This window comes from Felis catus, chromosome F2, assembly GCF_018350175.1.
Source record: "Felis catus isolate Fca126 chromosome F2, F.catus_Fca126_mat1.0, whole genome shotgun sequence".
In the NCBI taxonomy this organism is placed as follows: domain Eukaryota; kingdom Metazoa; phylum Chordata; class Mammalia; order Carnivora; family Felidae; genus Felis; species Felis catus.
The window spans coordinates 17,548,822-17,574,330 of record NC_058385.1 but is presented as its reverse complement, the minus strand read 5'-3'; the positions used below and the strand labels follow the sequence as shown (position 1 = coordinate 17,574,330).

Here is a 25,509-nt window from a genome sequence, read left to right as displayed (position 1 = left end):
TGGGCTGTGTGCTGGCAGCTGAGAGCCTTGAGCCTGCTTCAGATTCTGTCTCCCTCTCTCTCTCTCTCTGTGCCCCACTCCTGCTCACACTGTCTCTCTCTCAAAAATAAATTTTAAAATTTTTTTTAAAAAGTTAGTGAAAGCATTTCTTAATAGTAATAGTTATTAAATAATGAGTTAGTAAAAGTTGAATTTCTTTTAATTATAAAATGATTAATATGCCTAGAAATGGTGTAGGAAGATAGAAAATACAATTTGCTTTTACAGATCGTTTTCAGCTAGCTAACTCTCATATTTCACTAAACCTGAGTTATTCTAACAAAGTCCTTACAAAGGACATAATTTTATCAGCTTATATAGAGTAAGCCATGTACATGCTACATAGAATAAAGAATTTTGCTAGCCTTTATTTCTGGTTCCTGGGAAGTAACTTCTAAATCCTTGGAATATTCCAAGTGATGGGAGTGTTTTTGTTATTCATGGTAGGTTCTGCAACCCATATCCAATAGTTTATACTAATATGCTAACTCATGGTGAGCTCCTCTATAGTTTAGCTGAAGAGATGACATAGATGGGAGCTGGTCACACCAGAAAGACCACACCAGAAAGATGTGATTAAGAGGGTTAGACCTCTAAGCCATCTGACATCAGCCAGATCTCTGGGGAAAGTTGGGAGTATGGAGTCTGAGCCACATAGGCAATGCAGTATCAATAAAAACTCCGGACACTGAAACTCAGGTGAGAGTGGCACAACAGTAGTGATGTGCCAGGGGGGTGATACAATCCCTGAGACTGGTAAAAGCTACATTTGGACCCTCCCAGACCACATGCTACACATTGCCCCCTTTGGCTGGTTCTGATTTGTAGCATTATGCTACAATACAACTGTAATCATTAAGTATAGCACTTTCCTGAGTTCTGTAAGTCATTTTAGTGATTTATCACATTTGACAGTGTAATGGAAACCCCATATTTATAGCCAAAATAGAGGATGGCTTGAGGACCCCAATACTAGCAGCTGATGTCTAAAATAAGAGAAGTCTTGTGGAGGGCTGTGCCCTTAATCTGTGAAGTTTGGTCCAACTCTGGGTAGCTGGTGTTAGAAGTCACTGTAATGCCTCTCAAATACTTTTGTGAGAGATATACAATGAGAATGCAAGAATGAGCCACGTGGATAAGCATTACCCATAAATATTACCACTAACACAAATGAATTTACAAAAAATCAGAAAATGCTTATGATAGCTGTACTATGAGCTATCAGTAGATTTTCACTGGCTAGAACGAATATTGCCAGTATATTACTGATAACTACTATGCTTAATTACTTATTCAAAGTATGGTGTCAAATATATTTCACTGAATATGTAATTTCTAAATATGACCTTTTTTAGACCAGTTTGTGTTGTAAGTCCTATCTGAGACCATGTGAGAAAACTCTCCATTGCCAAATTATTTTCCAATTTCCCACCGTGAAAAACTACGTATTTGGTGTTCTTTCCAGTTTTATTGAAAAATAATTGACATATATCACTGTGTAAGTTTAAGGCATATAGCTTGATTATTTGATTTATATATATTATAGAATAATTACCACAATAGGTTCTGCTAACATCCATCTGCATGTATAGATAAAATGAAAAGGCAAGAAAAAAAGAAAAGCTTATTCCTTTTGATGAGAACTCTTAGGACTTACTTTTAACATATTTCCTATAGATTACAGAGCAATATTAGCTAAAATCATCATGTTGTACATTATTTCCCTAGTACTTATATACATTATAAGTACCTTTTGACCATTATAAGTACCTTTTGACCACCTTCCAACAATCTATCCTACCTCCACCCTTCTTCACCTCTGGAAACCACATGTCTGATCTTTTTTTTCTGAGTTTGGTTTTGTTTTCTGTTTAGATTCCACATGTGAGATCATACATTATCTTTTCTTTCTCTGACTTACTTCACTGAGCATAATGTCTTCAACCCACCAACAGTGTGCAAGGGTTCCATGCCAGCATTTGTTAACTCAGTCTTTTTTTTTTTTAATCATTTTCTTAAGTTTATTTCTTTATTTTGAGAGAGAGTGCATGCATGCAGGGAAGGGGCAGAGAGAGAGGGAGAGAAAAAAATCCCAAGCATAGAGCCCACCACAGGGCTCGATCCTACAAACCATGAGATCACAACCTGAGCCAAAATCAAGATTCAGACACTTAACCAACTGAGCCACCCATGTGCCCCCTTTTATTTCTGTCTTTTTGATGACGGCCAATGTAACAAGCATGACATGATCTCTTTGTAGTTTTAATTTGCATTTCCCTAACGACTAGTGATGTTGAACATCTTTTCACGTGCATTTGGTCTAATTTTTAAGGCCAAAATTATTCAAGCAAGAAGTCAGTAACTGAATGCTGATAAGCTATAAAATTAGTCAAATTATATATTATTCTTTAATAAGATTCAATGTGCATCAAAATAATTGTTTCAGGGGCGCATGGGTGGCTCAGTCAGTTGAGCGACCGACTTCAGCTCAGGTCATGATCTCATGGTTTGTGAGTTCGAGCCCCGTGTCGGGCTCTGTGCTGACAGCTCAGAGCCTGGAGCCTGCTTCTGATTCTGTGTCTCCCTCTCTCTCTGCCCCTCCCCCACTCATGCTCTGTCTGTCTCAGAAATAAACATTAAAAAATTTTTTTTAAATAAATAAATAATAATTGTTTCAGTTGGCAACAAAAGAAACATTCCATGAAAATTCAATTCTACATACCCAACAGAATAGTTTATTTTTGCAATGGGGACCTTCATTTATTCAAAATATCTTAAGGGGTGCCTAGGTGGCTCAGTTGATTAAGCTTCCACTCTTGGTTTAGTCTCAGGTCACGATCTCATGGTTCATGAGATCAAGCCCCGCACTGGACTCAGGCTTAGCCTAGGCACTGACAGCACAGAGCCTGCTTGGGATTCTCTCTCTTCCCCCTTCTCTCTCTCTCTCTCTCTCTCTCTCTCTCTCTCTCTCTCTCTCTGCCTCTCCCCAGCTCATGTCTGCACACGTTCTCTCTCTCTCAAAATAAATAAACATTTTTAAAAAATATTTTCCTTAAACACTGAAGTGCCAGGCACTGTGCTAAGTAGCAAATATACAATGGCAGGCAAGCTGGCATACCACTGCAATACAAGAGAGCTAAATAAGTTCAAAATTACACTTTATGGGGAAAACCAATGTGACAGAAACACAAAGCATGAAGAGCCACACAATCTGGGAAAAAGAATAAAAGGATAAAATTATACAGGAAACAAGAATACATTAAGGGTTTGAAGCAAAGACTAACATGATTCTAGATGTTTTTTGAAAGGACATTAAAGGGCAGTGCAGAGACTTAGTTGGGGGGCTGGGGAGGTTAGACCAGAAACCAAAAAGAACACTAGAAAAAAATCTGATGAGAGACAACGTAAGCCCACATAAAACAATGTTTATGGGATTAGAGAAAGGTAAATTTATTTTTAAATTTAGGTAGTAGAGGGGCGCCTGGGTGGCACAGTCGGTTGAGCGTCCGACTTCAGCCAGGTCACGATCTCACGGTCCGTGAGTTCGAGCCCCGCGTCGGGCTCTGGGCTGATGGCTCAGAGCCTGGAGCCTGTTTCCGATTCTGTGTCTCCCTCTCTCTCTGCCCCTCCCCCGTTCATGCTCTGTCTCTGTCCCAAAAATAAATAAAAGTTGAAAAAAATTTTAAAAAAATAAATAAATAAATAAATAAAATAAAAAAATAAATAAATTTAGGTAGTAGAATCAACCAGACTTGTGTAATTACTTGCTGTGGGAGGCAAAGGGAACACAGAAGTCAAGGATGACGAGGTAGCCAGCTATCTCACTGGAGTACCAGAAAGTCTGAGAAGAATCAAGGTAATTTTGCACATGTTACTTGTGAGGCCATGACATCCAAGTACAGATATCCAATAGGAAATTAGATATATGAGTCTGGAGTTCAATTTTAAACAATCAGGATTGGGGCGCCTGGGTGACGCAGTCGGTTAAGCGTCCGACTTCAGCCAGGTCACGATCTCGCAGTCCGTGAGTTCGAGCCCCGTGTCAGGCTCTGGGCTGATGGCTCAGAGCCTGGAGCCTGTTTCTGATTCTGTGTCTCCCTCTCTCTCTACCCCTCCCCCGTTCATGCCCTGTCTCTCTCTGTCCCAAAAATAAATTAAAAAACGTTGAAAAAAAAAATCAGGATTGGAATACAGACTTATCAATTATGAACAGACTGATAGCATGTAAAATCTTTGAGTGGATGAGGTCAGTCAGAGAGTATATGAAATGAAAAGAAGGCATAGGACACAGGCCTAAGGAATATCAATTAAGGAATAGGCAGAAGTTATGGTCTTGAAACTAGACCTTTTTATTTTCCTATTTTAAGTTTGAGAGAGAACGTCAGCTAGAGAGGGGCAGAGAGGGTGAGAGAGCTTCCCAAGCAGGCTCCACGCTGTCAGCACCAAGGCCTAGTTCGAGCCCGAGCCTGAACCCAAGCCCACCAAGGAGCTTGATCTCATGAACCTCGAGATCATGACCTGAGCCAAAAGCAAGAGCCGAATGCTTAACCAATTGAACCACCCAGGTGACCCTTGAAATTAGACTTTAAAGTCTCAATCATTTGTTTTTTTTATTTTTTTATTTTTATTTTTACATTTATTTTTGAGGAACAGAGTGAGACAAAGCGTGAGCAGGGGAGGGGCAGAGAGAGAAGAAGACACAGAATCTGTAGCAGGCTCCAGGCTCTGAGCAAGCACAGAGCCTGATGCGGGGCTCAAACCCACAAACTGTGACATCATGACCTGAGCTGAAGTCCGATGCTCAACCGACTGAGCCACCCAGGTGCTCCGAACTCTCAATCATTTGTGCATGTAATAAAAAATAACTCTTCAATTCTTAATATAATTCTCAAAACCTACACTTAAAAAAATAGGAGATCACAAAGTAAATGTTTATCATGCACCACTTATGTGCCAGTCAGCTTTTCCTGCCACAATAACTTTTTAAAATAGATGCCAATTACTAAGATAAGGCAAGAGAGAGATTAAATAACCTGTGCCAGGTCACAAAGACAGGACAGGTACAATCCAAAGGAAGTTGTAACCCAGAATGCCATAGTGATTCTGTCTAACCTTACTGTATAAGAAAATGTACTATTAAGCTTAAAAAATTATTTTTTGCAATAATCAAAATTTCACTTCATAAAACTTTAGGGTGAGAAGACAACCCAACATTTTTATATTAAAGATAAGGAAATTGAGGTCCTTGGAGATAAACAAGTTTAACCAAAATATAATACAGTACTTAAATTTAGAAAGACCTTGAACATGAAATACAAATCAAAACCATGATAAAATACCATCTCATACCTGTCAGAATGGCTAAAATTAACAACACAAGGGGTACCTGGGTGGCTCAGTCAGTTAAGTGACCAATTCTTGATTTTGGCACTCAGGTCATGATGTCAGTTCATGAGTTCAGGCCCCACGTGGGGCTCTGTGTTGACATCGCAGAGCTTGCCTGAGATCCTCTGTCTCCCTCTCTCTCTCTGCACCTCCCTTGCTTGCTCGCTCACTCTCTAAACTAAATAAACATTTAAAAAGAAAAAAAAAAAAACACAAGACACAACAGGTGTTGGCAAGGATGTGAAGAAAGGGGAACCCTCTTGCACTGTTGGTGGGAATGCAAACTGGTGCAGCTACTCTGGAGAACAGTATGGAGGTTCCTCATAAGGTTAAAAATAGAACTACCGGGGCGCCTGGGTGGCGCAGTCGGTTAAGCGTCCGACTTCAGCCAGGTCACGACCTCGTGGTCCGTGAGTTCGAGCCCCGCGTCAGGCTCTCTGTCTCTCTCTGTCCCAAAAATAAATAAACGTTGAAAAAAAAATTTTTTTTTAAAAAATAAAAATAGAACTACCTTGCAATCCAGCAAGTGTACTACTAGGTATTTACCCACAGGATACCAAAATATTGATTCAAAGTGGTACATGCACTCCGATGTTTATAGCAGTATTACCAACAATAGCCAAACAATGGAAAGAGCCCAAGGGTCCATCAACTGCTAAATAGATGAAGAAGTTGTGATGTATGTATACACAGACACACACAGACACACACAATGGAATATTGCTCAGCCATCAAAAAGAATGAAATCTTGCCATTTGTAACAAGATGGATGGAGCTGGAGTATATTAAGATAAGCAAACTAAGTCAGTCAGAGAAAGACAAATACCATATGAATTCACTCATGTGGAATTTAAGAAACAAAACAGATGAATATATGGGGGGTAGAGAGAGAAAGAGAGAAAGAGAGAAGAAGGGAGGGAGGGAAACAAACCGTAAGAGACTCTTTCTTAATTTTTTTTAAGTCTATTTATTCGGGGGGTGGGGAGGGGGGGAGGCATGGCAGGCAGAAAGAGAGAGAATCCCAATCAGGCTCCACACTGTCAGTGCAGAACCCCACATGGGGCTCAAACCCACTAAACGTGACACCATGGTGTGAGCCGAAATCAAGAGTCAGACAGTTACTGAGTCACCCAGGAGACTCTTAAAGATAGAGAATAAACTGAGGGTTGATGGAGGGAGGTGGGTGAGATATGGACCAGATGGGTGATGGTTATCAGGAGGACACTTGTTATGATGAGCACTGGGTGTTGTACTGAATTCTATTCCTGAAATGAATATTGCACTGTATGTTAATTAAGTAGAACTTAAACAAACAGTGAAACAGAAAAAATAAACTCATTTGTATTTAAAATAAAATAAATGATCCTGAAGAGTCAAAGCAAACTTGAGAAAGATAAACAAAGCTGAAGGTATCACAATCCCAGGTTTCAAGATATACTACAAAGCTGTAAGGTACTGGTACAAAAATAGACACATAGATAAATGCAAAAGAATAGAGCATCCAGAAGGAAGCCCACACTTAAATGGTCAATTTATGACAAAAGAGAGGTGCCTGGGTTGCTCAGTCAGTTGAGTGTCCAACTCTTGGTCTCAGCTCAGGTCTTGATCTCAAGGTCATGAGTTCAAGCCCCACACTGGGCTCCATGCTGAGTACATACATACTTAAAAATATGTATATAGATATATGACAAAAGAGTCAAAAATATACAATAGGGAAGAGATAATCTCTTCAATAAATAGTGTTGGGAATATAGGACAGCTAAATGCAAAAGAATGAAAGTGGATGACTTTCTTACACTATACACAAAAATAAACTCAAAATGGATTAAGACCTAAAGGTGAGACCTAAAACCATAAAAGTCCTAGAAGAAAACATAGGCAACAATCTCTCTGACACTGGTCTTATCATCATTTTTCTATATATGCTTCCTGAGGCAAAAAAACAAGAGCAAAACTAAAACACTGGGAATACCCTAAAATAAAAACCTTTCGCACAGCAAAGGAAACCATCAAAAAAACAAGACAACACACTGAATAGAAGACATTTATAAATGATTCACCCAGTAAGAGACTTACTTTCTGAAATATATAAAGACCTTACACAACACCAAAAGAACAAATAATCTGGTTAAAAAATGAGAAGACATGAACATTTTTCCAAAGAAGACATAAAGGTGACTAACAGACAGATGAAAAGATGATCAACATCACTAATACCCAGGGAAATGCAAATCAAAACCTTACACCTGTCAGAATAACTACAATCAAAACAAACACAATAAACAACAAGTGTTGGTGAGCATGTTACAGTGTTAATAGGAACGCTCATGAACTGCTTGTGGGAATGTAAACTGGTGTAACCACTGTATAAATCAGTATGGAGATTACCCCCAAAATTAAAACTAAATATAACATATGATCCAGTAATTTCATCACTGGTTATTTAACAAACAAAACAAAAACACCAATTTGAAAAGATATATCACCCCTGAACTTATTTCAGTATTATTTACAGTAACAAGATACAGAAGCAACCCAGTGTCCATCAATGTATAAAGAAGATACGGTTATATATATATGGAATGGAATATTATTCAGTCATAAAAAATAAGCTCTTGTGGGGTACCTGGGTGGCTCAGAGGGTTAAGCTCTGGACTTTAGCTCAGGTCACAATCTCACAGTTTGTGCATTCAAGCCCCACGTCGGGCTCTGTGCTGACAGCTCAGAACCTGGAGCCTGCTTCAGATTCTATTTCTCCCTCCCTTTCTGCCCCTCCCCCACTCACACTCTGTCTCTCTCTCTCAAAAATATATAAATGTTAAAAAAAATTTAAAACAAATAAATAAATAAGATCTTGCCATTTGCAACATGGATGGACCTAGAGAGTATTGTGCTAAGTGAAATAAGTCAGAGAAAAATACCATATGATTTCACTTACATGTGAATCTAAAAAACAAAACAAACAAACAGAAGAAAAAAAGACTCTTAAACACAGCAAATAAACTGGTGGTTGCCAGAGGTGAGATGGATGAGGGTGGTGGGTAAAATAGATAAAAATCCAAATTTCCAGTCAAAAGTAAGTCACAAAGATGAAAAATACAGTATGGGGAATAGTCAGTAATACTACAATAATGTCATATGGTGACTATACTTATCATGGTGAGTAATGTACAAAATTGTTGAATCAATATATTGCATACCTGAAATTAATAGAACACTATGTTATTTATACTTCAATAAAAAATTTCTAAATATTTTCATAACAAACCATAATCAAAGACTTAGTATAGTTGCAACATATTAACTTCTGCCCAATTGTAATAGGGTAACCAATAATTAAAATGGTCATTCACCAAATTATATTTTGTATCCTCTAAGCATCCTTTTGATTTTTTAAATAAAAGTCCACCATTTTTATTCAATTAACACATTTCCCTCTCACACAGACACAAATTCCATTCAAGTTTTTCAATTAATTTTTAGTTATGTTATATATATATTTACTGCTATGATTTTGTAAATTATAAGGGAATATAATTTAAAATGGGCAGATGGTTCTCAGGATGTATTATATTTCATTTGTAGACAGTACAGTCATATGTAAGGTTCCAGAAAGGAAACAGTTACTGGGATTCTAAAGAAATCTTTTTTTCTGACAAGACAAAGCTCTTTCACAAAAGCATGCTAATAATACTTTAAAATCAATTTAGTACACCTAATGACGTACCTAAGGAACTCCTGGTCTGTTGACTATTTGGTGGTATGTTTTCTTTGGCCATGGAAATTAATATTTTACTGTTTTCAGAAAGCTTCTCTGATGCCTTTCCCTGAAAGAGACACAATATTTACAAAAGTATGGGAAAATCCACAAAATACACAATGTATCCCAATACTCTAATTAAATGACTTGAAAAACTATACAATACATCATGAACAAATTTAAGTGTGAGATTTGAGGAATTAACCAAAAGTATTAACACTGTGATAAATTCTAATTAAATCTTAGAATTCATTTATCAACTAATAGTCACTGAGTTCCTGCTACATAGTGTCCCAGGTACTGGAAACATGGATGAAAAAAACATAGGAGAATCTCAGCCATCATGGAGCTCAAACTATTCAGGGGACAAACAACAGACATAATAAATCATTAGACTATGTAATATACAAAGAGTAACTGGTAAAGGTTAAGGAAAAATAAAAATAGAGCATGGTATGAAGAGCCATAATGATGCAGGAGGAACTAAAAGACCTCAATGAGCATGATATTTGAACTAAGACTTAAAGATCATGATTTATGTACTATTTAATATTAAAAATTATAATAATGCTGTATTTAAAGCTATATAATAACCATTTTCAAACACTGTAACGTAGTCCTAAGTGGACAGTGGTTAAAACCATAGACTTTGGAGCTGGACATATGATGATGGCAATTCTGAATCTATCACTATGTATAGCTGGACGAATTACTTAACCCCTTTGGGTTTCACCTTCTTGACATTTATTTTGTAAAACAAAAATATTCCACCTACTTAATAGGGGTATTATGATTAAGTGAGATAATAACATGTAAAGCCCTTGACACAACTCCTTGACCACAGCAGCTCTTATGGAAAGAAGGCAAACTAGTATGGTTACGAGAACAGGCCTACAGTCAGGATGTCAGGAATCAAAGCCTACTTCTACCAACTCTATAACCTTAGTCTCATTACTTAACTTTCCCATGCCTTAGCTTACTTTTAGAAAATGACCATAACAACAGTATTTATCTCACAGATTCATGTGAATCATAAATTTAACTTCTTAAGACCAAGCCTCATTCCTGAAAGGAAAAAAACCTGCAACTGAGAATACTCTATCCAGCAAGGCTATCATTCAGAATGGAAGGAAAGATAAAGAGTTTTCCAGACAAGCAAAATTTAAAGGAATTCACTACCACTAAACCAGCCTGATAAGAAATGTTAAAGTGGAAAGGAAAGACCACAGCAGGAAAAGTAAGAAAGGGGAGCACCTGGGTGAATGTGTCAGTTGAGTGTCTGACTCTTGATTTGGGTTCAGGTCATGATCCCAGAGTCGTGGTATCAAGCCCAACTTCAGGGTCCATGCTAAGCATGCACCCTGCTTGAGATTCTCTCTCTTCCCCTCGGTCCCTCCCCACACTTGCATGTGCTCAAATTAAAATTTAAAAGGGGTGCATGGGTGGCTCAGTCAGTTAAGCCTCTGACATCTGCTCAGGTCATGATCACACAGTTCGTTTAGAGCCTGCTTCAGACCCTCTGTCCCTCTCCATCTGCCCCTCCCAGGCTTGTACTCTCAAAACTAAACAAACATTAGAAATAAATAAATAAAATATATAAATAAGTAAACATTCAGAGAAAAATTTAAGGGGTGCCTGGGTGGCTGAGTCAGTTAAGCATCCAACCCTTGATCTCGGCTCAGGTCATGAGCTCCAGGTTTATGAGATTGAGCCCCTCATGGGGCTTGGGATTCTCTCTCTCTGCCCCTCTCCCACTGGCACAGGCACACTCTCTTTCTCAAAATAAATACATAAACTTAAAAAAATTAAAAAGGAAAGTAGGAAAGGAAAACATTTCACAGGTACATAAACATAGTAAGACAGAATAAATCCTTATAAAACCAATATGGAGGTTAAAATACAAAAGCAGTAAAATCAAATATATCCATAAAACTCAGTCATGGAATTCACAAAACAGAAGGATATAAAGTATGACACCATATACCTAAAACATGGGGGAGGGGGAAGTAAAAATTTAGTGCTTTTATAATGGGTCCAAACTTAAGTGACCATTAACTTCATATAGACTGCTACATATGCAAGATATATATACACCTAATGGTAATCACACATCAAAACCAGTAATAGATACACAGGAAATAAAGAGAAAGGAATCCAAACATATCACAAGAAAACAGCTGTCAAATCACAAAAGAGAGCAAGAAAAGGAACAAAGAACTATAAAAATAACCATAACACAAGTAACAAAATGGCAACAAGTACATACCTATCAATAATTACTTTGAATGTAAATGTACTAAACATTCTAATTCAAAAGACACAGGTGACCAAATGGATAAAAAAGCACACAACATATGCTGCCTACAAGAGACTCATTTCAGACCTAAAGACCCATGCAGATTGAAAGTGAAAGGACTGAACGACATTTATCACGCAAATAGAAGTGAAAAAGAAAGATGGAGTAATGATACTTATATGGGACAAAACAGTCTTTGAAAAACAAAGACTGTAACAAGAGACAAAGAAGGACACTACATAATCATAAAGGGAATAATTCAACAGAAGGTATAACAATTGTAAATATTTCTGTACCCACCATAGGAGGACCCAAATACATAAAGCAGTTATTAACAAAATTATAGTATTATTAGTAGTATTGACAGTAATACTACTAATAGTAGGGGACTTTAACATGAACTTACAACAATAGGTAGATCACCCAGACAGAAAATCAACAAGAAAACAGTGGCTTCATAGGCACATTTAAACAGATGGATCAACAGATATATTCAGAACGTTCCATCCTAAAATAGCAGAATACACATTCATTTCAAGTGCACAGCGAACATTCTCCAGAATAGATCACATATTAGGCAACAAAATAAGACAACAAATTCAAAAAGACTGAGGTCATATCATCCATCTTTTCCAACCACAATGCTTTGAAACTAGAAATCAACCACAAGAAAAAAATCTGGAAAGAACACAAATACATGGAGGTTAAATAACGTGCTACTAAACAATGAATGGGTCACCCAAGAAATCAATGACAAAATCAAAAAGTACACGGAGACAAATGAAAATGAAAACACAATGGACCAAAATCTTTGGGATGCAGCAAAAGCTATTCTAAAAAGAAAGGATTTTAAGCAATACACAGCTACCTCAAGAAGCAAGAACAATCTCAAAAGAACAACTTAACCTTATATCTAAAGGAGACAGAAAAAGAACAAACAAAACCCAAACCAGTAGAAGAAGGAAATAATAAAGATCAGAGCAGAAATAAACAAAATAGAAACTAAAAAAAAACCACACCAACAAACAAAACAAACAACAGAATAGATCAATGAGACCAGGAACTGGTGGCTCTTTGTAAAAATCAACAAAACATGGTAAACCTTTAGCCAGACTCACAAAAAAAAAAAAAAAAAAAAAAAAAAAGCTCAAATAAACAAAATCAGAAATGAAATAGATAACACCACAGAAATACATAAGATTATAAGAAAATATGAAAAGTTATATGCCTACAAATTGGACAACCTAGAAGAAATGGATAAATTCCCAGAAACATATAGTGTTCCCAATCCGAATCAGGAAGACAGAGAAAATCTACACAGATCAATGAAATTGAATCAGTAATCAAAAAACTGCCACTAAACAAAAGTCCAGGACCAGACAGCTTCACAGGTGAATTCTACCATTTTAAAGAAGAGTTAATACCTACTCTTCTTAAACTACTGTAAAAAATAGAAGAGGGAGAAAAGCTTCCAAATTCATTCTGTGAGGCCAGTATTACCCTGATGTCAAAGTCAGACAAAGGCCATACCAAAAAAAAAAAAAAAAAAAGGAACTACCAGCCCCTATCTCTGATGAACATAGATACAAATAACCTTAACAAAATATTAACATACGAAATCCAACAATACACTAAAAAAAAATCATTCACCAAGATCACGTGAGCTTTATTCCTGGGATGCAAGGGTGGTTCAACATTCACAAATCAACACAATAATCAACAACAGAAAGGTTACAACCATTATTATTTCAATACATGCAGAAAAAGCATTTGACAAAGTATAACATCCATTCATGCTAAAAACTCTCACCAAAGTAGGTTTAGAGGGAACATACCTCAACATAACGAAGGCCATATGTGAAAAACCCATAGCTAAAGTCATTAACAGGAAAAATTTGAGAGCTTTTCCCCTAATATCAAGACCAAAACATGGATGTCCATTCTCACCACTTTTATTCAACATAATACTGGAAGTCCTAGCCACAGCAATCAGATAAGTAAAAGAAATCAAAAGCATCCAAACTGGTAAGGAAGTAAAACTATTTGCAGATGACATGATACTCTATATAGAAAACCCTAAAGACTCCACCAAAAAACTACTAAAACTGATAAATAAATTCTGTAAGGTTGCAGGATTAAAAAAAAAAAACCAATATACAGAAATATGTTGCATTCCTATACACTAATAATGAAGCAAAAATCAAGAAAACAGTCCCCTTTACAAAAACGACACCAAAAATAACAAAATACCCAGGAATAAACTTAACCAAGGAGGTGAAAGACCTGTACTCTAAAAACTATAAAATACTGATGAAAGAAATTAAGGACAACAAAAAAAAATGGGAAAATATTCCACGCTCACTGATTGGAAGAATATTGTTAAAATGTCCATACAACCCAAAGCAATCTACAGATTTAATGCAATTTCTATCAAAACAGCAACAGTATTTTTCACAGAAATAGAACAAATAATCCTAAAATTTGCATGGAACCACAAAAGACCCAAAGCAGGCAAAGTAATCTTCAAAAAGAAGAAAACTAGAAATACCACAATCCCAGATTTCAACATATACTACAAAGCTGTAGCATCAAAACAGTATGGTAGTGGTACAAAAATAAACACACAGATCAACAGAACAGAATAGAGCCCAGAAATAAACTCACACATATACAGTCAATTAATCTGCAACAGTAGCGACAAGAATACACAATGGGAAAAAGACAAACTCTTCAACAGATGGTGTTAGGAAAACCGGTCCGTAACCTGTAGAAGAATGAAACTGGATGGTCTACTTATACCACACACAAAAATAAACTCAAAATGGATTAAGACCTACATGTGAGACCTGAAACCATAAAACCCCTAGAAGAAAACACAGGCAATAAGCTCACTGACACTGGCATTAGCATCATTTTTCTAGATATGTGTCCTTTAGCAAGGGAAACAAAAGCAAAATTTAACTAATGAAACAACACCAAAATAATGAGCTTCTGCACAGTAAAGGAAACCATCAATGAAACAAAAAGACCACCCACCAAATGGAAGAAGGTAATTGCAAATGATACATCCTAGAAGAGGTTAATATCCAAAATATAAAAAGAACTTCTACCACACCAACAAAAAAGAAAAAAAAAATTCAATTTAAAAATGGGTAAAGGACTAGATACACATTTTTCCAAAGACATACAGATGGCCAACAGACACACAAAAAGATGCTCAGTATCACTAATCATCAGGGAAATGCAAATCAAAACCACGGTGAGATAACACCTTGCACCTATCAGAATGGCTACAATCAAAAATAGAAGAAATAAGCGTTGATGAGACTGGAGAAAAGGGAACCCTCATGTTCTGTTGGTGGAAATGCAAACTGGTACAGCCACCATGGAAAATAGCATGGAGGTTCCTATATTTCCACTACTGGGTATTTACCCAAAGAAAATGAAAACATTAATTCAAAAGGATATATGCACCCCTGTACTTATTGCAGCATTATTTACAATAGCAAGATATGGAAGCAACCCAAGCATCTATCCATAGATGAACAGATAAAGATATATATACACATACAAATATACATACATATATACACACAATGGCGTATAAATGGTGTATGTATCAGCCATAAAAAAGAATGAACTGTCACCATTTGCAACAACATAGATGAATCTAGAGGGTATTATACCAAGTGAAATAAGTCAAAGAAAGACAAATACTATAGGATTTCACTCATATGTGGAATTTAAGAAACAAAACAAATAAAGAAGAGAAACAAAAAAACAGGTTCTTAAATATAGAGAACTGGTGGTTGCCAGAGGGGAAATGGGTGGGGGTGAAGAACATTAAGAGTACACCTAGAGTGATGAGCACAGAGTGATGTACAGAACTGTTAAATCACTATATTGTACACCAGAAACTAATATAAAACTGTATTTTAATTATACTAGAATTTTTAAAATGAAGAGAATAAAATACAATAAAACTAAGCCTCTTCCACACATAGCATACAATAAATGTTAGCTATGTAAGTAACATTCCCTGATAATTAAAGTGTCAATGTTATTTATCATCTCAACCAGATGCCCATACCTTTGCCCAAGATAAATGCTAAACCAGATGAGACACAGGGTAACAGGTAACCCAGGACTGTCTTGGGCATACCAATATATATGGTTACTATGATTTCAGTGCACTATATGATAGACAGATTAATCTATATCCTGTATCTTATTAGTACACTGAACTCACAAAAGAAGGTGGCACATCTGTCCAGATGAGTGCTATGGAAGAGTTTAAAATAGTATCTAGCACAGTCTCAGTATTTACTGAGTGGATCAACCATTATTTCCCCAAAACTAGGAAAACTTTAAGAAAGCTTTTTCAAGTACTGTTTTCAAGAACACTCAAAAAAATTTCTAATTTGAAAAGCAAAGATATCAAAATAAACTATTATAATAAATTCACTTCTCAATTAAAAAAAGATATTTAAGATCCTGATTTACTTAAAAGATACTTTTCATGTAGAATATGAAAACTTGTTTTTATAATATCCTGAAAGTTCCCTGTACTAAAAGTAGTCTCCTTATTTTATGAAGCACAGCAATTATCAAGTAAAACCCTAATAAGAGAAAACAAACTGTGAGATACAAAACACCACAACAGAAAAACTGCATTCAAAATCAATGCAATCTTGTCCAGAGTCAGGCTCTCAGACTCAGAATGACAGGACCCAAACTAAAGTATGAAACAGAAGATTCTCACTCATAAAAGAGAATTTTTTACATTTACACAAGACTAATCTTCAGAGACAATTTTAGTGAAACATCTTGTAGGAAATTAAGTTTACCTTCATTTCCATGTAAGGTGGATCACTTTCCAATTCTGCTTTGTCTTTGGCCAGTTTGGCTTTTCGCTCTTCAATAAATTCATCCAAATTATCAGCCATTTTGAAGATACTAAAAAAACAAACTGAAAAAAAACTTAAATGAACACAGCCATACCACAATATTTTTAGGCTAATTAACAACATGGAGGCTTAACCCACATTTAATATTCAATTTCACTTAGCAAATTCAGTAATTCAAATAAGCTTGACCAAAACATGTCTACCTGCTTCTCTCCCAAACCCACCCCAAAAACCAATGACATATATCAGAAAATTCTGAATACACACAACCACCATCATTTCTCTCTCACACACACATACACTGATCCAAGAGTCAAAGCACCTTTTTTTAGCTTTTTTAAAACTATTCACAGGTAATTTCAAGTTAAGAAAAAACTTACAAATAAGAACAGCACGAAGAACACCCATCCTTTTTTTTTTATTTTTTAATTTACATCCAAATTCATTAGCATATGGTATAATCATGATTTCAGGAATAGATTCCAGTGATCCATCCCCTAAGTATAACACCCAGTGTTCATCACAACAAATGACTTCCTTAATGCCCCTTACCCATTTAGCCAATCCCCCCGCCACGACCCTCCAGCAACCCTGTTTGTTCTCTGTATTCAAGAGTCTCTTAAGTTGTGTTCCCTTCCTTGTTTTTATATTATTTTTGCTTCCCTTCCCTTATGTTTATGTTTTGTATCAAAGTCCTCATATGAGTGAAGTCATGATACTTGTCTTTCTCCAATTTCACTTAGCATAATACCCACTAGTTCCATCCACAGAGTTGCAAAAGGCAAGATTTCATTCTTTTTGATTGCCACATAATACTCCATTGTATATATACACCACTTCCTCTTTATCCATTCATCCATCAACGGACATTTGGGCTCTTTCCATACTTTGCTATTGTCAACAGCTCTGCTATAAACATTGGGACACATGTACCCCTTCAAAACAGCATACCTGTATCCCTTGGATAAATACCTAGTAGCGCAATTGCTAGGTCATAGGGTAGTTCTATTTTTAATTTTTTGAGGAACCTCCATACATTTTCCAGAGTGGCTCACCAGTTTGCATTCCCACCAACAATGCAAAAGAGATCCTCTTTCTCCACATCCTCTCCAACATTTGTTGTTGTCTGAGTTGTTAATGTTAGCCATTCTGACAGGCCTGAGGTGGTATCTCATTGTGGTTTTGATTTGTATTTCCCTGACGATGAGTGATGTTGAGCATTTTTTCATGTGTCAGTTGGCCATCTGGATGTCTTCTTTGGAGAAGTGTCTATTTATGTCTTTTCCCCATTTCTTCACTGGATTATTTGTTTTTTGGGTGTTGAGTTTGAGAAGTTCTTCATAGATTTTGGATACTAACCCTTTACCTGACATGTCACTTGCAAATATCTTCTCCCATCCTATCAGTTGCCTTTTTGTTTTGCTGATTGTTTCCTGCACTGTGCAGAAGCTTTTTATTTTGATGAGGTCCCAATAGTTCATTTTTGCTTGTTTCCCTTGCATCCAGAAACATGTCAAGTAAGAAGTTGCTGCAACCAAGGTCAAAGAGGTTTTTGCCTGCTTTCTCCTTGAAGATTTTGATGGCTTCCTCTCTTAAGTTTAGGTCTTTCATTTTAAGTTTATTTTTGTGTATGGTGTAAGAAAGCGGACCAGGTTCACTCTTCTGCATGTTTTCCCAGCACCATTTGAAGAGACTGTCTTTATTCCATTGGATATTCTTTCCTGCTTTGTCAAAGATTAGTTGGCCACACGTCTGGGGGTCTATTTCTGGGTTCTTTATTCTGTTCCATTGATCTAAGTGTTTGTTTTTGTGCCAGTACCCACTGTCTTGATTACAGCTCTGTAATACAGCTTGAAGTCTGGGATTGTGATGCCTCCAGCTTTGATCTTTTACAGGACTGATTCGGCTATTCGGTATCTTTTCTGGTTCCATATATTTTAGGATTGTTTGTTCTAGCTCTGTGAAGAAGGATGGTGTTATTTTGATAGGTACTGCAGTGAATATGTAGATTGCTTGGGTAGTAGCAACATTTTAACAATATTTGTTCTTCTTATCCCAGGAGCATAGAATATTTTTCCACTTTTTTGTGTCTTCTTCAATTTCTTTCATAACCTTTCTATAGTGTTCAGTGTATCAACTTTTCACCTCTTCAGTTAGATTTATTCCGATATATTTTATGGGTTTTGGTGCAATTGTAAGTGAGATCATTCCTTGATTTCTCTCTATTGCATCATTATTGGTGTATAGGAATACAACCAATTTCTGTGCGTTGATTTTATATCCTGCAACTTTTTTGAATTCATGGATCACTTCTAGCAGTTTTTTGGTGGAATCTTTTGGGTTTTCCATATATAGTATCATGTCAACTGCGAATAGTGAAAGTTTGACCTCCTCCTGGCTGATTTGGATGCCTCTTATTTCTTTGTATTGTCTGACTGCTGAGACTAAGACTTGCAATACTATGTTGAATAACAGTGGTGAGAGTGGACATCCCTGTCGTGTTCCTGACCTTAGGGGGAAAGCTGTTTTTGCCCATCGAATGATATTAGCAGTGGGTCTTTCATATATGGCTTTTACAATCTTGAGATATGATCCTTCTATCCTACTTTCCTGAGGCTTTTTATCAAGGAAGGATGCTGTATTTTGTCAAATGCTTTCTCTGCATCTACTGAGGATCACGTGGTTCTTATCCTTTCTTTTATTGATGTGATGTATCATATTGATTGTTTTGTGAATATAGAACCAGCTCTGTATCCAAGGTATAAATCCCACTTGGTCATGATGAATAACTCTTTTAACATATTGTTGGATCCAGCTGGCTAGTATCTTGTTGACAATTTTTGCATCCATGTTCATCAAGGAAGTTGTTCTGTAGTTCTCCTTTTTAGTGGGGTCTTTGTCTGGTTTTGGAATCAAGGTAATGCTGGCCTTGTAGAATGAGTTTGAAAGTTTTCCTTCCATACCTATTTTTTGGAACAGATTCAAAAGAATAGGTGTTAACTCTTCTTCAAATGTTAAATGTTTAAATCTTTCCCTGGAAAGCCATACAGCTCTGGACTCTTGTTTTTTGGGAGATTTTTGATTACTAATTCGATTTCTTTACCAGTTATAGGTCTGTTCAAATTGTCTATTTCTTCTTGGTTCAATTTTGGTACTTTATATGTTTCTAGGAATTTGTCCATTTCTCCAGACTGCCCAATTTATTGGTGTATAAGTGCACATAATATTCTCTTACTATTGTTTGTAGTTCTACAGTGTTGGTTGTGATCTCTCCTTTCATTCATGGTTTTATTTATTTGAGTTCTTTCCTTTTTCTTTTTGATCAAACTGGCTAGGGGTTTGTCAATTTTGTTAATTATTTCAAAGAACGAGCTCCTGGTTTCAATGATCTGTTCTACTAGGGCTTTTTGGTTTTGATAGCATTGATTTCTGCTCTAATCTTTATTATTTCCCGTCTTCTACTGGTTTGGGGTTTTATTTGCTGTTCTTTTTCCAGCTCTTTAAGGTGTAAGGTTAGGTTGTGTATCTGAGACCTTTCTTCCTTCTTTAGGAAGGCCTCGATTGCTATATACTTCCCTCTTATGACTGCCTTTGCTGGATCCCAGAGATTTTGGGCTGTGGTGTTATCATTTTCATTGGCTGCCATGTACCTTTTAATTTCCTCTTTATCTTCTTGATTAGCCCATTCATTCTTTAGTAGGATGTTCTTTAGTCTCCAAGTATTCAGTCTTTCCAATTTTTTTCTTGTGGTTGATTTCGAGTTTCATAGTATTGTGGTCTAAAAATACGCATGGTATGATCTTGATCTTTTTGTACTTACTTCAGGCTGATTTGTGTCCCAGTATGTGATCTATTCTTGAGATGTTCCATGTGCACTCGAGAACAATGTGTATTCTGCTGCTTTAGGATGAAAAGTTCTCAATGTATCTTTTAAGTCCATCTTGTCCAGTGTGTCATTCAAAGCCATTGTTTCCTTGTTGATTTTCTACTTACATGATCTGTCTGTTGCTGTAAGTGGGATATTGAAGTCCCCTACTATTATGGTAGTATTATCAATGAGTTTCTGTATGTTTGTGATTGATTTATATATTTAGGTGCTACTACATTTAGAGCATAAATATTTACAACTGTTAGATGTTCTTGGTGAATAGACCCCTTAATTATGATATAATGCCCTTCTTCATCTCTTGTTAGTCTTTATTTTAAAATCTAAATTGTCTGATAGAAGTATGGCTACTCTGGCTTTCTTTTGGCAGCCATCAGCATGATAGATGTTTCTCCATCCCTGTTCTTTCACCCTGCAGGTGTCTTTAAATCTAAAATGGGTCTCTTGTGAGCAGCATATACATGAATCTTGTTTTCTTATCTGCTACCCTATATCTTTTGATTGGAGCACTTAGTCCAGACATTTAGAGTACTGAAAGATGTGAATTTATTGCCATTATGTTGCCTGTAGAGTTGGGAGTTTCTGGTGGTGTTCTCCGGTCCTTTCTAGTCTTTGTTGCGTTTGGTCTGTTATTTTTCAACTTTTCTCCCTTCAGAGAGCCCCCCTTAAAATGTCTTGCAGGGCTGGTATAGTCATCACGAACTCCTTTAGTTTTTGTTTGGGAATCTTTTTCTATTTTGAATGACAGCCTTGCTGGATAAAGAATTCTTGGCTGCATAGTTTTTCCAATTCTGCACATTGAATATATCCTGCCACTCCATTCTGGCCTAACACGTTTCTGTGGATAAGTCTGCTGTGAACCTAATTGTCTTCCCTTGTAGGTTAAGGACTTTTTTTCCCTTGCTGTTTTCATGATTCTTTCCTTGCTTGAGTATTTTGTGAATTTGACCATGATGCCTTGTTGATGGTAGGTTTTTGTTGAATCTGATGAGAGTTCTCTGTGCTTCCTGGATTTTGATATCTGTCTTTCCCCATAGTAGTTAAGTTTTCTACAATGACTTGCTCACATAACCCTTCTACCCCTTTTTCTCTCTCTTCATCTTCTGGGACCCCTATGATTCGAATGTTATTCCTTTTTAATGAGTCACTGAGTTCTCTAATTCTTATATTGTGCGCTTTTGCCTTAGTTTCCCTCTTTTTTTTTTTTCCACTTCATTATTCTCAGTAAGTTTGTTCTCTGTACCACTGATTAGTTGCTCTGCTTCATCCATCATTGCTGTCATGGCATCCATTCGAGATTGTATCTCAGTTATAGCATTTTAAATTTCATCCTGACTAGATTTTACTTCTTTTATCTCTGCAGAAAGGGATTCTATGCTTTTTTCAACCCCAGCTAGTATTCTTATTATGAGATTCTAAATTATGGTTCAGACATCTTGCTTGTATCTGTGTTAAGTCCCTGGCTGTCATTTCTTCCTGCTCTTTCTTTTGGGGTGAGTTCCTTCATCATCATTTTGAAGGAAGAAAAGGATCAATAAAGTAGAAAGTAGTACATAATGTGAACTTCATTCTATTATTTACTTCCAAAAAGAACACTGATTATAAAATATGGTTTTAGCAAAATACATTCCAAACCAACAAAAGTTTATATAGTTAAGCCATTTTTAATTTGCTAATTGTGACAAAAGTTTTTTTGTAGTAAAAATTTAAAACAGCTCAACAGCAAACAGTAATTTTCATGTTTAAGAAAAGATCACTCCTGGGGTGCCTGGGTGACTCAGTCGGTTATGAATCCAACTTCAGGGTCACCCGGGTGGCTCAGTTGGTTGGGCATCCAACTTCTGCTGAGGTCATGATCTCATGGCTCATGAGTTCGAGCCCCACATCAGACTCTGTGCTGACAGCTCGGAGGCTGGAGCCTGCTTCATGTTCTAGGTCTCCCTCTCTCTCTGCCCCTCCCCCACTCATGCTGTCTCTCTCAAAAATAAACATTAAAAAATTAAAAAATAAAAAGAATCCAACTTCAGCTCAGGTCATGATCTCATAGTTCATGGGTTTAAGCTCCACATCAGGCTCTCTGCTGACAGCACAGGGCCTGCTTTGGATTCTCTCTCTCCCTCTCTTCCCCTCCCCCACTCATTCTCTCTCTCTCTCTCTCTCTCTCTCCCTCCCTCCCTCCCTCAGAAAAAAAAAAAAACATTAAAAACAAAAAGCACTTCTTAAAATCCCCTAATTTCCCTAAATATTTTATGTCTAATAGAAATAAAAGATGATGGGATAATATTTACTTTGAAGCAGAATTTTATACAAAATTTAAGCAGAAATGTCATTATCCAAAAAAACACAAAGGTAACCTGAGTAATCTAAGGTCTCCACATAATACTATTAACAATTATCACTCTTGAGTACATAAATTTCCCTTTAGTATAATATTTTACCATCCATTACAAATTCTAGAATTGATTTTATGTAACCATAGTAATATTTTTTAACAATGGTTGTGTGTATAACACATGACATAACTAAAGCACCAGATTTATTACATATGTTTAATCATTTATTTTGTTCCACTATCTGATTAAAATACAGTATCTTTAAATTAAATTGAAAAGCCAAGGCAAGCTTTCTCCTGCAAATGCCCTCCAAATACCACCAGGAACATTTTTGTGGTTAAACTCGTTGGGTTTATTATTACTCATTGCATCAAGGGATGCATCCTAGATATCCACCATGAGGAACTCTGGAGTATCTAAGTATAAAGGTGTTAGAAGAGACTAACAGGATTTGCAACTCTTAGGTAATTTGCGAGCAGAGCTTTGCTCAGGAATGAAGCCTGTCAGAAAGTAAGGGTAATTCTATGATTGGACATCTTAGCAAATCTTATCTAAAGCTGTAACTGGTTAAGAGCCAGCAGTCACTTATCAGCTGGGAGAGGGGATGCTTGGTCTTTTGTGGCTTGGACAACATTCATGTTTTATCTGTATTTGGACAGGATTACAGAGTGGTATTTTTTTTTCTCTTGATCTATCACAGACACAGAACAGCTTTGTCAAATGTTGATGTTCTGTGCAATTGTTTCTCTTCAATGGAAGAACACTAAGCCTAAGCAGTAGTGCCAGGCCAGTTCCTAGCAACACCAAGGCCTTGGTGATAGATAGTACAGCCCAGCTTCCAGCTGTCATGGCCCATCTTTTCTTTTTCACTCCTTCAACATGACAACTTACATAAACATATTTCAACTACAAAATTACTCAAGAATTATAGTGAATCACATAGACTGAGTTGATGGGCACAGCCTAAGTACAAAATAGATTATTTATCATTTAAAAATTAAATTACACAGGTACCTGGGTGGCTCATTCGATTTAAGCATCTGACTCTTGGTTTCAGCTCATGATCTCAGTTTGTGGGATCAAGCCCCAAGTCTGTCTCTGCACTGACTTGGGATTCTCTCCCTCCTCTCTCTCTTCCCCTACCGCACTTGAGCACACATACTCTCTCTCAAAATAAATAAATCAACATTTAAAAAATAATAAAAATAAAGATTAACTTACAAGAAAAATCAGCTGAAAGAAGAAATCTTAAGGGGATTTTTATCTTCCTTCACCCTACAATGTAAAATCACTCACAACTTTTAAGATATTACCAAATTGTTTCCCCCCACCCCAGTAGCTACATACATAGTATGTAGATGATAAACAGTTTTTAAGAAAACAGTTTAACTGAAAGACCTGGATTTGAAACCCAATTCCCTCACCAATTAACTCTATCTGATCAACTCAATATGTTCCTTAACCTCCCTTCTGCTTTCCTCATCTGTAGGGTAGACATATCTACTCCAAAATTGTTATGAAGAAAAAACAAAATTATGCATATAAAATGTGTGGCCACACCTGGCACTGAAAAAAATCAATAGATCATAGCTGTTTTATTGTTATTATATTTTCATAGTTTTGACATACATCAGTAATCATCTTTTTAAAGAAAGTCTCCAAAGTACACTGGATTTTAAATCACCAGTAACTGATACTTAATGATTATCATAATCCAAGTCAACATTTCTAAACCTTTTTTTAAAAATTTTTTTAAATGTTTATTTTTGAGAGAGAGAGAGAGCAACCTACTTCTGCTGTCTCTGCACTGACAGAAGAGAGCCTGATGTGGGGCTCGAACTCACAAACTGTGAGATCATGACCTGAACTGAAGCCAGATGCTTAACCAACTGAGCCACCCAGGCACCCCAAAATATTTAAACCTTAAACTTAGACCCTCTACACTTATCATATAGATAGAAATATAAGACTAGAACATGCACTCATTGTGCTAAGCCTTGGTGAATCTAAAAAACACAGAGGACCCAGAACTGAGTATACCCAATTCTTTCTCCCAATTTCTTCAATCACAAAGAGAGCAGCAAATGTTCACATCCTTTTCCCTCTTGAGTGAAGTGTAAATTTCCTCCCCACTATGGAAGCATAAGGAACAGAAAATAACCTCCCTCCTATAGGAGGACATTATTCTAGATGCTAGAGGAATGGAAAGTGTAAGATACAGACCCTCCCCTCAAATTTGAACAAGATAATGCCCCCTGCCACATGGCTCCATCTGGCCAGACTGATGGGAGATACCCATAAGAGAGTCAGCAGCAATATGAAGAAAACAATTTGAGTATGTCTGGAATTCAGAATAGAGTTCAAGATGGGGGCAGGGAGGACTTGGCAGGTCTTAAAATGATCATTAAAGCTATAGGATCATTAAAGCCGTTTCAAAACGGCTGCTTTGAAAAAGAGACCCTAGAGAAGAACAGGGCTGAGGACAAAAGAGCAGAGATTGATAACATATGTGTGTCCTTTCACAGGGAGGAGCCTGTGAAAGAGCTTTAGAAGAAAGACCAGGGATGAGGTGAACCAGGACAATGTTTCTCATTTCCCATCCATTTAGAGATTTCCCCACCACATGAAAGGTGCTTAATCGTTTTCTCCTGGCAGATGACATCCACATGAGCAACTTGCTTCCATGGGCACACACAAATTTTGACAAATCCCCCTAAAAGTTGCTAACAAGTAACTTGTGGGAGAAAGGAAGGTTGAGGGTTAGGATACAGATAAAGTAAATATATAAGCACACTATTAAGTCCTTTAGCAACTTACATCATTAATGGTGACTAAGGACCGCAGCATAAGTTAGATGGTCTTTGGGTTATACAAAATTTCCAGAATACTTGCTCAAAAACCTG

At 36.7% G+C, this 25,509-nt stretch overlaps 1 protein-coding gene across 10 annotated transcripts in view; it reads right to left on the bottom strand.

The window, feature by feature from the left end:
• The window catches only part of CSPP1 (centrosome and spindle pole associated protein 1), a 161,330-nt gene that overhangs the window by 134,395 nt on the left and 1,426 nt on the right, over window positions 1-25,509 (bottom strand). For 9 of the 10 annotated variants that reach the window (XM_006943251.4, XM_011291367.3, XM_019822740.2 and 6 more), the window contains 2 exons: window positions 16,328-16,449; window positions 9,152-9,251 (listed from right to left, as the gene is read on the bottom strand). In XM_006943251.4, coding sequence (XP_006943313.3) covers window positions 9,152-9,251; window positions 16,328-16,426 — 199 coding nt within the window. In that variant the 5' untranslated portion in view covers window positions 16,427-16,449. Of the gene's footprint in view, window positions 1-9,151; window positions 9,252-16,327; window positions 16,450-25,509 lie in introns of those variants that run through there. The other variant, XM_019822741.3, reaches the window with a different exon arrangement.